The 17,604-nt window shown below is 37.2% G+C and overlaps 1 protein-coding gene across 6 annotated transcripts in view; it reads right to left on the reverse strand.

Moving 5' to 3' along the window:
* ANO3 (anoctamin 3) overlaps positions 1-17,604 on the reverse strand; it is a 395,575-nt gene that overhangs the window by 115,139 nt on the left and 262,832 nt on the right. For all 6 annotated transcript variants that reach the window (XM_041730536.1, XM_041730537.1, XM_041730538.1 and 3 more), the window contains 2 exons: positions 11,976-12,076; positions 4,412-4,456 (listed from right to left, as the gene is read on the reverse strand). In XM_041730536.1, the coding sequence (XP_041586470.1) occupies positions 4,412-4,456; positions 11,976-12,076 (146 nt within the window). The remainder of the gene's footprint in view (positions 1-4,411; positions 4,457-11,975; positions 12,077-17,604) is intronic.

Here is a 17,604-nt window from a genome sequence, read left to right on the forward strand (position 1 = left end):
AAGGGAGGGAGAGCACCCCACGCAGGCTCCAGGCAAGGCTCCATCTCAGAACCCCAAGGTCACGACCTGAGCTGAAATCAAGAGTCAGAGGCTGAACCGACTGAGCCACCCTGGCGCCCTCGGTGTCTTTTTTTTTTTTTTTTTTCGGTGTCTTATTTTAAACTTGATTATTAACAAACAGAGGCAAAGAGTCTTTGCAGTACTTTTAAGACTCTGATGGGCACATGAATCATCTGAAGATCTGGTTAAAAAGGTAATTCAGTCGGCCGAGGGCGGGGCTTGAGAGTCTGCATTTCTAACCAGCTCCTAGGGACGTCCACGCTGCTATCCACTGGCTACACTTTGAGTGATGGGTTTAGTACAGACACCACGCACATGACAGTAAGATACTGTTTCAGGAAATCTTATATCACGATACCTTGGTCTCAGCTTTAGATTATGGTCATAACCCAGTTCTTAAGTGTATATACTGATTGGAATCATATTTACTTTACAAAGAAAAACAAGTAAACGAAAGAGATTGATTCTGAAAACTTAATTCTGAGTAACTGTAATTATAATTGCATTTTTACTTAAAAAAAAAAAACCCTCCAAACTTCAATATTTACACACCATTCATGAGATTCCATCTTTGTCCATTTGGGCCTCTTCTGCAGTAGTCAGAATGAAAGTAGCAGAATAAGAAAGTTTCCTAGGCAAGTACAATGCATCTTCATATCTGTTTGGTCAACTCTGTTTAAACTTTAAAAAATTTAGTGGAGCAATGTGCAGGCCACTAATAGTGTATCTTGGGAATTATTCCACTTGAGTCTATTATGCTAAAATTACGATGCATAATTTGAAATAATAATCAATTCCTGATGGGCAGTTTAGCATGTGGAGAGTCTGGACCTTTCCTTTGCCGGATGGGTTATTAAATATATGTCAAGTCATTTTTGGTTTTAGAGGGACCCAAGCGTTTCTTTCTAGCCTAAAATAATAAATCAGCAATATCTGAGGTGTTCATTTTGCTTCTTCTCATGATAACAAAAGCCTCTGAAATCACAGAGCATCTCCGTATTTCAGTGATAGTGTATGGATGTTTATAAATCACTGAATGGATGAGCTAGCCATCACTCCTGCTTTTCAAACTTGGCACAGGGAGGAAAACACTGGGGTAGGAGGTGGAGGAGGAGTCTTCCAGGACTGAATTTGCCAGTTACTGAAATCGAGGCAAACATTTTCAATCGTTGAGCTTTAGGTTCCTTATCTCTAGAAAGAGGACATGATTCTTTCTGTCTTACCTCACTAGGTGCCAGAAGGATCAAATGAAAGGATATGTTTTCGACTGCACTTAGGAAATGCTGACCTACTAGTACAAACATCCTAGAAGCGGAGGTAAATTTTAAGAACATTTAAACAGTAAACGGGGCTTCAGATCATCACTGATTTTTTACAGAAATAAACATTTTGTAATTTAGATTTTTTTCATATGGACTTTCTACAGAGAAGTAGAGGATTCTGATAGTGAAATGTGGTCAGGCCTGGATTTGAATCACGGGATGCAAAGTTCTGGGTTATTACTCAATTTCCTTGGTTCTTATTCGATGTTCTCATCTCTTAAGGGAAGGGATTATTTTGAGAACTATATATGGAATGCCCGAATCCACAGTGCCCAGCACCCAGCGGGCACTCAGTAAGGTTTACGATAATCGTAAGGAAAGAGAGTATTACTACTCCGTCTACTACTACCAGTATCACCAACATGTCACCAACAGGACCTAATGCATGATCCACACTCCAGCAAATCCTTGTCACCTTGGCCATCTGGTGGACTCAAGATTTCATGACGTACTGTGAAGATGACTTCTAATGGAGCTTTACGCTGCTGGGGCAAAATCAAGGGAAAGCAGAGAATTCCATGGAAATTGAAAAGAAACTTGGAGAGGAGAGCCAAAAGAACGTGGTCAGGGCTCAAGCTCCACCCAAGCTGCTGTGAAATACTGCGGATGAGGCAAGAGGCCAGTAGACAGCGGTGCCAACAGTCACTGGTTCTCCCTGGTCAGCAAAACCGGTTATTCTGTGTTCTGCTGCCCTGAAGGGTCATTTTGAGGATGACTGGAAAACTGAACGTGAAAGTGCTTTGTCAACAAATGATAGCAGCAGGAGTAGAACGACAGCTGCCCGGAGAAATGACCATCTTCAACAGCTGGAGAATTGCCTGTACCTTACATCACCTGATGTTTACTGGTCGAAAACACCCACACACAAATCATCTTTCCCACCTCAAGAGAGGAAAAGCACAGGGAAAATCTAAGTACACACAGTTGACTTTCATTTCTCTCTTGCCAATTGTCTACAAATGAGGTTTTAAAATTTTATAACGGTGATCATCAGTACACACACACACACACACACACACACACGGGGAAGAGGAGACAGTTAAACTTTTCTCCAAAGTTAAAGTTAAAAAAAAAAAAAAAAAGGAAATCAAAACCAAGCATTTCCTTAACTGAAACTCTAAACTCAAGCAAACAACGTGACATTCTTCTTCTCAGCTCACTATGTCATATACTTTTATGAATACCCTTCCTAATTATTTGCTACCCTTCCCGTTTGCATCCAAAAGTCAAGGACCAAAGAAAACTATTTGTCGTAAGTAAACTGTAAAGAGGTAGGCTGTAGTAACGTTTCAGGTATTTTAGTGATTACTTGGAACATATAACTGAATTTTCATTTCATGAAAGTAAACAGAAAAAATAATAAACATCAAAGATAGTAAAACATTATGATACATAATATAGTGTTTAGTTCTCTAGTTTATTTTTAAGTTTGATCAAAATAGAAGAAATTAAAAGTGTTTTCTTTGCAATTTAATGTACACGTTTATCCTGCATTCTAAACACAAGTGCACTCTAAAGCGATTATATAATATTATGTAGAAATTTCTTGCTATTTTAGTCTATAGGATTTTATTCTTCTGCAAGTCTCTGGAAGAAAGATGCTTGTTTATCAGAAAACCCACTAATTCTACAGTAGCAAAATCCCACTCATTCTACGGAGCACACTGAACCTAACCCACTGACATTCTGTCGATGCCATCAAACATGATGCAGGTACATGCAGAGAAAAACAAACAGAACCCTCTGCAGTTATAAATTCATATATTATCTGTTCCAATGACTTTTATTTTATTATATAAAAATAATTTTGGAAACTTGCTATACAGACTAGGACCGAATATGCACAAGGGAATGATCAAAGTTCATTCTAAATCTGAGCATGACCCAACAAAGAGAAAAATGGGACCTGACTGAGGAGCATCATTAATAATTTTAGCATTTTAAAGATACTTTTAAGAACTCATTTCTTTCGCATTAATTCTAATTTCAAGTTTTCCCTCCATTATTTACTTTTCTTGTCACCTGTTCCTACCACATCTAAATTTAATGTTTAAGAGAGACCAACATTCTCCTCTCTTAAAATCAAAATTTTTCCTATTCTAAAGTTCTTACTTATATTCAGCCACTCTCTTTGGTAAGGAACTGGATTTATAAAATCCTTTCCTAAAATGTTCTGAGGTTCATACTACATGATTCTAGTTTTGTGTCCTTCTGACTGGTAACATCTTGCAGAATTATTCAGTACACGCCATCATATTTTGCTTTTGTTAGTTAATTCTTTTGAAATGAGCAGAAAAATAGCCAAGTATAAGAAGCCTTTTGTTTTTGGCGTCCATTAAATGGAAGCTCATTTTCCTCAGTGAAACAAGGCCAAGGTGATTCAGGTGGGAGAGTTTTTTCTGTCTCAGGGCTCTGGCTTGATTAATTCCTTTGTCACAGCTACTGTTAACCACAACAGGTAAAGAGAAGTTTTGGGATGAAGCTCTTGAAAAACAGCTTCTTTTCAATATTCGGAAAAGAGAGGCAGCTCAGCTGGTGACCTAAGAGTAGGCCTGGGATTCAAAAGATGCTGTGTGGCCTTGGTAAACCACTTCATCACTCTGGATGCTGGCCTCTCCTTGACCTCCTCTGTCAAAGAATTTACACGGAATGATCCACAGGGTTTCTGCTGGGTGTCTGTTCTACTTTTATTCTAGGGGGTCCTCATCTGCTCATCAATCTTGCTTTTATAACTATTTTATAAATTAAAATCTTTCCTAAGATGCTACCTTGCAATTAAAATCTTCCTGTCACATTATATCAAAAGAGGATTGTAGGAATTGAAATGGTAAATAAAAAAAAAAAAAAAGAGATTATCTGATTTTCACATTGTTAAATTTGGCATAAGTCATTTTAGAAATCTTTGAAGAAACCAACAAAGTCTTTCATCCTAAAATTTATAACTGCTGATATGGGTAATTGAATGTTTTCTTTTTGCTTTTTCCCAAATGTCAAATCGGTTGTAAACAAATTACACATCACCCACTGACCTGCCCATTGATTTGCTCCTCCGGTCAGTGTAGTAGCATTTTTTCCTGAAAAATAATAGAAGCAGTTGAAGAGAGTCACTTGAAAAAAAGAGAAACCAGTGAGTGACAACATTTGATCATAGTGAGTATATTAACCCTCTAACTTCCACACATCCATGAAAGACATGAAGTAAGTCGATGTAATAGTAAGAATTCTAGGTGTACATTGTCTTAATTTCAGACTTTAAGTTGCTAATAACAAAAAACCTGGATAAGTCAATAGAACACTTTTGAATATTTGATTTTTAATTCCATTTTTTGTCTGCCTTCTGCTACACAATGTGTATTAACTGGATTATTTGCTTATATGTTATATGAAGTCATCCATCCATCTATCCATCCATCCATTTATTTATATTTCTATCCATCTAAAGACATATGTAATAAATATTTATTATTTTGCAAGCTCTGTTAAGGTATAACTATTAAAACTTTAGGGAAAAAATAACTTGCTTTACAGTTGATTAGAAAAGTGAGAGTTATAATAAAATGTGATGATGCAGGAAAAACAGAGAGTGCTATGGAAGTACCTAGGAAGGGATCTCGATTAGTTTTTCTAGAAGAAGGAGAAAGGAGTCAGGAAAACTTTCCCAGAGCAATGTGTTATCTGTGTTGAATCTTAAAGCACGAGTGGGAGTCATCCTCTGAATAAGGTACTTGGGACACGGTATTCTTGACAGAGGTAGCGGCACAAGAAATGGTTACGGAGCAACATCAAGTATTTTAAGATTCAGGAAACTGCAGCCACTTTGGTGCTTTCTGGAGTACGAATTGCAAGTTGAAAATAGATATAAAAGAACTGGCAGGGATGATGAACATGGCACAGATAATGAAGGGTCATACCACTGACTCTAAGGTTTTAGGTGAAAAACAATGGATGCAAAACACTGAGTGTTTTAAGCAGGTGTGTAGCATGTCTGATTTTGGAGAATCTAAAAATTCGTGACAGAGGTTAATTCACCTCCCAAAAGATTCTTACCATGTCCTCATTTTGGAGCTCAGAAATCTCATAGTCTCTTCTAAAATGCCTTTTTTATCCCCACCCATCAAAACCCGTTCCAGAGGATCAGTAAATTCCTCCCTGTGTGGCATCTAGAAAGCAGAGCTGAGTTTGGACAATCAATATTTGGTCCTAACTGTGTTATTAACTGCTGAGAAAACTTGTAAACCTTCTGAACTACCATATTTCACTGCAAACACTAGTCATATTGCTAAAAAAGATTTTTTTCAGTTGTCCCTGCCATACCTCAATACTAAATTCAAATATGGAATCTTAAGGCTTGCCATGTCTATGCTAAACTCATTTAAAAATCCCTCCCCTTCATTTATCAATTATACAGGAATTTGTATGCATGTAGAATTCAATCCCCATTGGAATATAAACCCATCTTCTTCCTGAATTTCCTCTACACAGATTGTCTTGCCCTATTTAGTCGTCATTATGTAACAGATCACGGACCATCTTCCATAGGAGATTGGGCCTATTTCCTATGTTGGGCTGCCTGTTTCCATGTTGTTTTCTTTTTGAGTGAAGTGTCCTTTGCATACAAAATTGGTCTAAGTTTAATCTCAGTTGTGATAGAAAGATTATTCTTAATATTTAAAATATATCAGCCTGCTTCCCCCCCCGGCAATCTGATGTTTAATGTATTTGTGGGAGAAGCTTAAGAATCTCATTAAGGAACTCAAACTGAGGGGATCCCTGAGGGGCTCAGCCATTTAGTGCCTGCCTTTGGCCCAGGGCGTGATCTTGGAGTCCCTGGATCTTAAAAACAAAAACAAACAAACAAACAAAAAAAAAAGGAACTCAAACTGAGAAACCAGGGGATGACTGAAACATCTTAAAATACGTTTGACTCTTAATTTGAAAGGGGTAAGAAGGACTAGGAACCACCTTTGAATTAAAAAAAAAATAATGAAAGCAGAACTTAATATTTCTGGAATGTGGAAGACATACGTTAGGTCCCTGCTGATAGGGAAAAAATAAGAAAATTTGAAGCATTTTAACCCTCTGAAATTTCCTTGGGTAGTTTTGAAACATCAAGTCTAATATGTAGGCCATACTTTCTTTGGAATGATAATCAAAAAAGGCAATAGCTAGAAAATTTAGGTATATAAAATTCTACACATACATCTAAGTAGAGAACTTAGATAAAATGTTCAGGATTCATATTCATACAGTAAGGAGAAACTGTTTGCAGGCAAAGCAGGGTTATAACTAATATTTTTTTCTGAATAAACTTGCAGTTTTTCTTTGTGAAATTTAATATGTAGTTTCCAATGCTGAATAAATACATGGGATAGTCAAGCATGTGTAAGTTTTTTTTATGCATAAATCTTTTAAAACCTCTTGTCCTAGAAAGAGATATATGTTTTTTCTATTTAAGGTCTTTATTATTGTATATTTTAATTTTAAGGCAGGATATATGTTCTTAAATGTGATACCAGTTGACAACTGGAAACTGAATCGGCCATCATAGAAAAGCTTTGCCACTTAGTTTATGTTTGTATAGCATTCTCTTTTTATAAAGCAATGGCTATGCCAAATTTCATGTGTTCCTTAGAAATAAATGAGAAGTTAGTTACTAAGGAATTAATGTTACATCTATTATTTAAACTGATCTGAAAAATGTTCCAAGAAAACTCTGTGTTCCAGTATTTGTCAAACTGTTTTCCCAAGAACACCAACATATTAAGATAAAGATAAAAGATATTAAGATTAAAAAAAATCTGGGGATCCCTGGGTGGCGCAACAGTTTGGCGCCTGCCTTTGGCCCAGGGCGCGATCCTGGAGACCCGGGATCGAATCCCACATCAGGCTCCCGGTGCATGGAGCCTGCTTCTCCCTCTGCCTGTGTCTCTGCCTCTCTCTCTCTCTCTCTCTGTGGCTATCATAAATAAATAAAAATTAAAAAAAAATTTAAAAAAATGGCTTTTAGACCCAGCAGGCCCTGCTGTATTATGTATATATTTTTTCAAGGTCTGTTTTTTAACTGAAAAGCTTTGGGCTTGATTCCTAGCCCCGTTCTGTGGGGCACTGGCTGATTTCAGTTCCTTGTAACCCGGCTGTTGAGAGGGGCTACTGTGGAGGCTGATCCCCAGATGGGCTCCTAGGGGAGGGAGCTGGAAGGAAGATGAGGCCCAAGGCTACCTGTGGTCCTTGGGCACCAGCCCCAGCCCAGACAACTAGGTTTTGTTTTGCGCTCTCCTGTCAAAAATGCTGCACTATTGGTTCTGAATTTTTTATCTCCAGATTCTAATTTATGCCTATGCAAAAAATAAATAAATAAATTATGCCCAGGAAAAAAAAAAAAAAAAAAAAAACATCAAATGGGAAGAGTGCTTTGTATAACCAACCCTTGGAATGTATAAAAATGATCAAAATTACATCTTCTGTCCCAGAATTAGGATGCCATAATCTCTGGGGAGAGGCCTCCAGGGAACTTCATGTTTACTAAGTCTCCCAGGTGACTGTAACGCATTCTAAAGGCAGAAAGCTTCTCTAAAAATTCCTACAGTAAATAAACCTACTGTTTAACTCAGAAATTCAGAAACATATTTGCTCACAGGATATCTTTCTCTTAAGAACTTGTGGAACTAGTATTCCTCTGATACATTTTGGAAAATGTTGCATCTTTCCTAGTATTTATGTTATTAAATCACGAGAATTTCAATGGCATTTTCCATAAGTTTTAGTATGCAGCAAATGTACACATTATTAAAAAAAAAAAAAAAACATGTTATGAGGGGCACCTGAGTGGTACAGTTGGTTAAATGTCTGGACTCTTGGTTTCAGCTCAGGTCCTGATCTCGGGGCTGTGGGATTGAGCCCCATGTTAGGCTCTGCACCCAGCCAGGGGGTCTGCTTGGGAGTCTCTCCCTCGGCCCCTCCCCCAATCACACCCTCGTGTGTGCACTCTTTCTCTCTCAAAAAAAATGAATCTTAAAAAAAAAAAAAAACATACTATAAAGAAGAAATTTCAGCCACAATATCAAGAAGAGAGAGTAATTGCACACACTTCAGGGCTTTCATATTTCTTTCCTTAGATGTATCAGCACCGTGCTTTCAAATGCAATCTACTAGGAAAAAAAAAAAAAAAAGAATATCATCTTAAAAAAGAAAAAAGAAAAAAACCCCAGCTATGTGAAAAGAACATCTTCCTCAAAAGCCATCCCAGGTCAGAACACCATGGCACACAGCCTGAAGACCTAAGCTCTAATTTATATCAACCAAGGACATTCACAGTCTGGCAAGGGAACTGTTAGTGTTTTTGTTTTTGTTTTTTATTTTTAATGAATTTCTAAGAAAAAGCAACAAAGGAAGTAAGTTCAGGATATATTTTTAAAAAAAATTAAATTTATGAGAGTACTGATCAGTCTATCACTGAGTTTCTCAAAATTTGCCTGAAAGGAGGCAATGACAGAAAGGAGATCAATGTGCTCCAAACAGACCTTCAATTTTTAAAACTTAGTAAAATCTAACATGATGGTGAAAAGAGCTATATGAAAAGTATGACATTGTAAACTGTCTTCATATATGAAAAGTATGCCATTGTCTTTGTAAGATTTTTCCCTGTAGACTGCTGCAGATGAACATATTTTGAAAGTGAATTGGTAAAAAAGAAATCTTTGAATTTCGAATGTCAAATACTTGCAGTAAAGCAAACATGTAGACTGACACTATATTCATAACTTGTTCTTTCACTGAAGGCATCACTTCATCGTTCATAACAAGCGCCGTTGAGGGGATCTAGGGCAAACTGTGTCAAACTCCTCCTTGGGTATAGCACAAAAGGAACAAAATCTTCTAGACCCCTGGCCAACGACTGTTTTGTTTAAAGTCCAGAGGAGGTCAGGAGGATAATATGCAGCCTTTCTGATGAGATAGATTTTATTTTAAAGATTTTATTTATTTATTCATGAAAAACACAGAGGAGAGAGAGGCAGAAACACAGGCAGAGGGAGAAGCAGGCTCTATGCAGGGAGCCTGACGTGGGACTCGATCCCAGGATCCCAGGATCAGGACCTGGGCTGAAGGCGGCGGTAAACCGCTGAGCCACCCAGGGATTCCCAAGAGATAAGTGTTTTAACACAATGTTCACTCAGTCCGAACAGAACCTGAATGCTGAAATCCATAGAAATGGGACACTTTGTGATAGACTCCAAGGGTTTCCTCTTTTTAGATCTACAAGGAAATTAGTTTGTGCATGAATTTAATTACAATTCTTTTTAGAAACAATGGTGAAATCACAGGATGAGGGGTGGATAGAGGCACCTCATTAGTTAAGATTCATTTGGAAATTTGGGGGGAAATTTAACCCTGATATCAGAAATTAGGTCATCTTGAGTGTCATACTTCCCTTGTATCCCGTGTTTACATCGTGCAGTCAAATTAGAATTCATTAAACGCAGATTTTTTTCAATACGAATAAAATAACAGGTACCTACAATTGCACCTATCAGGAGCAGTTATTTTTAGCATATTCTATTTTATTCCTATTTCACTTCTATGCATTTCGTACCGTTAGAAATTACATAACATAGTGTATACAACTTTAAATTTTATTATTTATTATTTCCCCAAGTCATTAAGAAATCCTATACCCATTCATTTTGTAAATTATATTCTGTTGCGAGGGTGTATTCTAATTTACTCCTCTACTGTAGAACAGAGGAGGTATTTCCATTTTCCACAATTGTAAGTAGTACTTCAGGGAATGTTTCTACACATTTTCCAATTATCTTATTAAGATAAAAGTGGAGGGTATAAAAGGTTTTAGGGCTCACAGAAAAAAAAAATACACTTCCAAATTGAGTTTCAGAATATTTTATGAAGAGTGATTTGAACCATATAATAAACAAATCCGATTATTCACCATATCTGTGAAATGTCTGAATGTCACCTCTTATAAAATTCTTCACTAATTTTGTAGGTTAAAATTTATCACAGTTTTAATTCTGCATGATTCTGTGCCCCATGAATAGGTACAATCCAAGCAAGAAGAAATTGGACAGAGTAAATGGCAAATATTCCCCCGTTATCATCTTGTAATAAGTCCCAAGTAAGTATTTCAAGACTTCTTAGAAAGTGACATGCTGTCAATAGGGAAGAATTGCTCGGAAGTGAAGGGATGTACAGACTAGTGCAAGTGTATACTTACCCAGCTGTGCTCTCTAGCTTAGTTCGATATAATGACTTGAGTTGAAAGCTGTCCTTTGCAGACCTCACACTAGTTAATCATAACACACATAACATCTCATAGGCCCTTATTTGCTTCTTTTAAGAACCACCTTTCATAGAAACATACCGACTTCGGGTCCTCTTAGGTAACTTATCATTTGTATAAGGTGCTGAAGGATTAGACTTTTCTTTCCTTTATCAGCTTTTGCTTTATATTTTGTCATTACCACTATTCTTGGCCAAGATTTTTGAGGTTTTATTTGCTTATCTCCTAAATATCATTTTTAAAGAGAACTTTTAAACTCTTAGGTTTGAATACAAGCTAATTAGGTATTCAACTCTAATACTGTCTGTAGATTCCTCGGTAGTTGCCAATGCTTCATCAATTTCTGTTTCGTGGACAATGGCTGTGTTTGCATCTTTCAAAGCCTGGGGTTTTTCAAGTGACTAGAAAGATGGGACCACTATCTCATGTTTTATCCTGAATACCATGGAACCGGAAGACTTGTCAGCACTCTTACCAGAACTGGCCTCTTCCAAGCTACCAGGTCTGAGATGTTTCTCTGTATTTTCGAATTGTGCTCTTACATTCACAATCATTATCTAGAGGCTCTTTTACTCAGTATCTTGTTACTCTTTTTAAACCCTCTTATCAGCTGGTGAGCTTCAAAGGAGCATAATGCTTATCTCTTCGCACACAGTAGGAACACTATTGAATTTCACATGGAGGAAGTGATAATTCTGCATATAACACAAGATACACAACAGAGGGAAACTCATGTCTATTCAATCTTTGTCTATAGGGAAAATGGAAAAATCTTTGAGTGGGGGTCTCCCATTCCTATGTATCCTCTGGTGCTGAGGACAGAGCTAAGGCACCATGTAGTTGAACGGCAAGGAATGATTCTTGCTAACTGCTATGCCAAGAGAATCACTGCATTTGTTCACAAACGGACGCTACACACACTTCCTGCCTTCCACAGAGACAGAAGAGTTTTTACCACCCATATGGAATAAGAACTGAGACTAATCATGGGAACTGTAAGTCAAATTCCGAGAACAACCATTTTTCCCTCCCTCTTGGCAAGTCCATCTAAAAATGGCATAAAACATCCAAGGGACCACAAGGTTTATCACATTTGGTAAACATATTAGAAGGAAAAAAAAGTGTCCAAGATATTCTAACATTTGGAAGAAGCAGCTCTGTAGAAAGAGTTACATTTATTGCTCTGAAGCTTTGAAAACAAAACAAAACAAAACAAAACAAAACAACAACAACAACAACAAAAAAAACGGATTCATCTTAATTACATTGAGATAGAATGAAGTAAAACTTGAAAGTACCTGAAGGGCATCCTGATATTTAGCCTCTCTGCATACTTGCACAGTGTGTCCCATGGAATATGAATTTTAATAAACATGATATCAGAGTTTGCGACAGCTGGCTGCAAAGGATAGAAAAGCAGGCACGGTTACTTAGAATCAGAGCTGATGATATCATCACACCATACTGTGATTTGAAAGCAAAAAACACTGTCACCTTGTCTCCACATAAATCATTGTCACTGATTTAAGGGGGATTTATATGAATAAAAGTTCTTAATACAGAACAATCTTCATAGAAATGTAAGAATGCCATTGCAATACAAGAATAATCACCATACAAGTTAGTGCATTTTCTTAACATTGATTGTTGTCAAGATCCAGATTTCCAACCAGAAAAATCATGAGCCAGTTAGGAATCTGAAGTTATTCTTTTTGGGAACTTTATCATGATCCTGCTCAGAGGGAACAGAAAACACTGACAGTTGCCACTAGTCATTCATTGATTCATTCACTTATTCTTCTAGCATGCTTTACAGAGTACCTACAACCTGCTAGGTCCTATGAAAATCCTGGGAAAAAATGGAATATAAATCATACAAGTCCATGACCTTACAGAGCTATCAAATTTGCAATTACTTTGATCTTTCAGTCTCTAAGAATTTAAGCATCTTTGATCCACACAAAAGGCTTTTAAGCAGAATTAAGTGTGCATCACAATTACTTATGGGACTTTTAGCAAAATTCTAATTCTTAAGAATTCCTAGAATTGGATTCCATTGTTCTGAATATTTTGTTCATATTACTAACAGAGAATCAGCTACGTTTCTGAATAAGATAATTATTAAGATTCTTAGATGTGGCCCACTAGTCTAAAATAGGTAACTAAATAATTGACTAGTTTGGCATTATATATCATTTATGGTCATGTTCTGTATTTTTAAAAGCCTAGACAGTTATTTTCTCAAGTTCTCAGTTCCTGTACTATTGGAGGCCCATACAGCAAGGAGGATGTTTGTGACTATTCTAGCAGTGAATTCCACAGAGCTTATCCTTCAAGGGGTTAGAGATGCTGAACATACATAAAGGAACAACCACAGTTGTTGCTTACACTTAGGCATGCCTGCCAAGCTATACACAGCTGGTCTCCATTTGGTTAACATTGTTCAAGTAAAAATTCAGCTAGATAGAACTTCTTAAGAAATGCAATGGTGTCAAAAGTGCAAAAGTATAGAAGAAATCTATCAGTTTAATTTAAAATCATAAATATTTTACAATTAAACTGTACAGTTTTATAACCCTACATTCACAAAGCCCTATATGTTAGGTGTGGCTACTTTCATAAGTTTAGCAGAATAATATTTCAAGTTTGTATCACTAATATTTTTAAAAAGTATTATTAGAACACCATAGGACAATCATCTGATTAATACTCAGGTATAGAGGGCATCATTGTTGTAAGGCAGACACTTCCACAGACCAGCATTTGCTAAAGTTTATTCCACGGAGTACTATGAAAAAAGAGGCAAGATATACCATGGTCAAGAAAATTTGGGGTTTCTCACTAGAGGACTTGTGACATACTTTAATATGCATATACTTGCTTAAAATATCCAAGAAGGTAAATTTAGTAAATTAATTTCCAAAATTTTGGACCATGGATTACTTTTTTCCTTACAGTTTAATGAGATACACGTATTTTGCAAATCATCACGGGAAACATAACAAAAGATGCTTTTACACAAGTACAATTTCCAAAGAGCTTTCTTACTTCAAATATGTTTGTTTTAAATTACAGGTAAAGAACATGGGAATAAAATTGACCATGACTAAAGAAGATACAGGATGTGTTAAATATCAATAGGCCTTTGAATTTAGACCAAGGTCATAAACATTAGCTATGATGGAGAAAATAACGTGTAGAATGTTTTAAATGGGCCTTAATTCAAACAACTATTTGTTTAAAAATACATTTTTTACCTAGATAGAAGAGAGAAGGAAAACGATTATGATGTTATTATCTCTAGATTCTTTTTAGCGACTATTACAGACTGGTTGAAAGGTTTCTGTGCAGCTATGAGGCATTTATTCAAAGGACACAAAAATAGTGATTTGAAAGGGGGTGGGGGGCACATGCACTCCACTATTTATAGCAGCCATGTCCTCTATGGCCAAACTATGGAAAGAGCCCAGGTATCCATCAACTGATGAATGGATGAGGAAGATGTGGTCTACATACACAATGGAATATTACTCAGCCATCAAAAAGAATGAAATCTTGTCATTGGCAACAATGTGGATGGAACCAGAGGGTATTATGGTAAGTGAAATATGTCAGAAAAGAAAAACAAATATCATATGATCTCACTCATATGTGAAATTTAAGAAACAAAACAGATGAACAGAAGGGAAGGGAAAGAAAAATAAAATAAGACAAAAAAGGAGGGAGGCAAACCATAAGAGACTCTTAACTATGGGAAACAAATTGAGGGTTGCTGGAGGAAAGGTGGGTGGGGGATGGGGTAACTGGGTGACGGACATGAAGGAGGGCACGTGATGGGATGAGCACTGGGTATTGTATGCAACTGACGAATCATTAAATCTACCCCTGAAACTAACATTATACTATATGTTAACTAAATTTAATTTACTTTTTTTTTTAAAGAAAGGTTTCTGGGCAGGAGTGATAGAATCAAGAAAATCTTTCTGAAACATAAAAAAAATAGACATTTAAATAACTCCTTCCCGGGGATCCTTGGGTGGTGCAGCAGTTTGGCACCTGCCTTTGGCCCGGGCGCGATCCTGGAGACCCGGGATCGAATCCCACATCAGGCTCCCGGTGCATGGAGCCTGCTTCTCCCTCCGCCTGTGTCTCTGCCTCTCTCTCTCTCTCTGTGACTTTCATTAAAAAAAAAAAAAAATTATAAATAACTCCTTCCCTGAGGCAAGTGAAAGAAGAATTTCATGTCTTAAGAGTTTTTCTTGCTTTACCATACAAAAATCCTTATATTCAAATTGATAACAAAGATCCTCCTTTTGAGATTATGGTGTTGGCCAACTGGGTGTTATATGGACTTTCCTTTTCGCTTACCAAGTACAGTTTAAATTTCTTCCATCTTAACTGTCTACTTAGAGGAAATCACATGGCATGGTAGAGAGAACATAGTATTCAGAATCCCAGACTTAAGTACACATTTCACGTTCATCATTTACTTAGCTCTGTGAACTTGGGGAAATTACCTAACCTCTCTCATCTTGTTTTCTCACCTGAGAAATGGAGACAATGATCTTAATTCAGAGCAGTTAAGAGTGTTATGAGCGACTGGACATATAAACTACCCAAGTGAAACAGAGTATCCAGAGTTCATTTTCTGTCCAGAGTGTGCTTCTTCAATTAGACCGAGCCAAAATAATGGCTAATTTCAAAACTTCACAAGAATTTTTCTCTCTCACTCACTCACTCTCTTTTCTTTTTTCTTAGTAAACAGCTACCAGACTCCTCTTTATCGCTTGGCTTCGTAAGCCTTCAATAATGGGCCTTTTGAGTCATACAAATATAAAACCAGTGACAAGCTATATTTGCAGAAAACTCTAGAGTGATTTGAACCAAGTGATAGAAGAATTAAATATTAAATATTACAATACTTTACAAAATATTACAAATTAAATATACAATATTATATTGTATATAAGAATTATAGATTTGTATATCCAGTAACATATCCTGGATATAAGTCGTAATAAAACTATTTCTATAGACTATAGCCTCTTTGGAAGATGTCTCTTCCTTTATATGTATTTAAAATGTTCTATACCCGCATGTGATTGCTTGTTCCTAGGGAGAGGTGGGCTCTTTTTCAGCAGTTAATCAAAGAGAAAGAAAATGATGCCCTCAAGATTATAGAAAACATTTCTAGTATTCATTTTCCTCGGAATCTGGAAGAGAGGCCTCTTTGAAAATAAAGGAGTCTAGACACTGGAAAAAAGAAAAAAACAATCTATAGCAGACTGACGCACTCTACATGTAGAATGATTTAAGACCGAATAACAAGCCTTTGAAAAATGCCCTGATGTTTGAACATTGAGGTCCTTCCAATGGTTCCCCGTGAGTATGAAAGCAGGGATCTCTGTTGTGGAACCGACAGCTCCTGGGACGAAAAATAGTTTCTCAGCTAAAAAAGTTTCTCAGGAGCTGGACCTTATTCCCGTATGCATGGCCATCTCATTCTCCCTCAGAGCATCACGGTGCCTGAAGCCTGAAGCCTAGGATGGTGGTTGCCAGAGAACAGTCACAGCATGAAGAAAGTGTGAGTGACACGTGTGTTGGGAGAGGCCTTTGAAGATTCCACGTCCACAGCAGCAGAGCTGGGTTTCATACTACCAGACGGTTCTTGATTTGTTTTACCTTATACTAGGACAACCTTGGTTTGTTTTACCTTATACTAGGACAACCTTGATTTGTTTTACCTTATAGTAGGACAACCTTGATTTGTTTTCCTTTATATCATGATCACTCCCCACAGCTCTCACCCTCATCCAAGCCATCATCATCTCTGGCCAAGATTCCTATAGTGCTGCCCAACATAGCCTTTGCTTACATTCTTGTCCCCAGTAACCTATTCATAGCATAGGGACGCCTGGGTGGCTCAGTGGTTGAGCGTCTGCCTTGGGCTCAGGTCGTGATCCTGGAGACCCGGGATCGAGTCCCACGTCGGGCTCCCCTCAGGGAGCCTCCTTCTCCCTCTGCCTGTGTCTCTGCCTCTCTCTCTGTGTCTCTCATTAATAAATAAATACAATCTTTAAAAAAAAATCTATTCATAGCATAATGGCCAGAGTGATTCTTTAAAACATAACTCAGGTCATACACCTTCTCAGAACCTTATTGCATTCAGAGGGAAAGCCGAAGTGTTTTCAGTGACCCACACAGCCTTTTATATACTGTCACACTCAGTATCTCGCTAACCACCCTCTCCTATTACTTTACCCCTTACTCTTCCTACTTCTTATCATTTGGTCGCTTGCTACAACGTGCCTGTCCTTGCCCCATCTTTCTCGCTGCCTATCCTTTTCCTTCTAGTATTTACTACCTTCTAGTAAGTCAATCTGTTGATTTATGTGAGTGCCATGAAAGAAGGCATCTTTATTCTATTCAACGATGTATACCAAACACCCCGTGCTATGCTGAGCACGTAGTAGTCTCTCACTAAACATTTGTTGAATGGATGAATGTGTGGGTTAACTTATTTTAAGTACACCTTCCATGTAACTTGTCCCTCACCAGGAGATGATGGAAACGAGAACGCGAATAAACCAAAATTATTCCGGGAGAGGTGCTATGTCAAAATTCAAATTAGCATCATGAATAGCTGGCATAGCACTGATTATTAATTCATCCCTGTCAACCTTTAAGATGTGAAAAAAAATCGAATACACTTAAATAAAAGAGATGCTTTAGAAGGATGTTGCTACATTAATTTTACCATCAAAGAGTGAAATGTCAAGCTAAGTGCACATACAGCTAGAACATTTCTAATTCTGTATGTCTTAACTTTAAATATATATAGATCTTTTTCAAGCAGCATGGACTGTCTTCTCTTAGAACTTCCTCAACTTAATTTCTCTTTTGTTATACCTCTACTTAAAACAAAAC

This window comes from Vulpes lagopus, chromosome 15 (assembly GCF_018345385.1).
Source record: "Vulpes lagopus strain Blue_001 chromosome 15, ASM1834538v1, whole genome shotgun sequence".
NCBI classification, from domain to species: Eukaryota; Metazoa; Chordata; class Mammalia; order Carnivora; family Canidae; genus Vulpes; species Vulpes lagopus.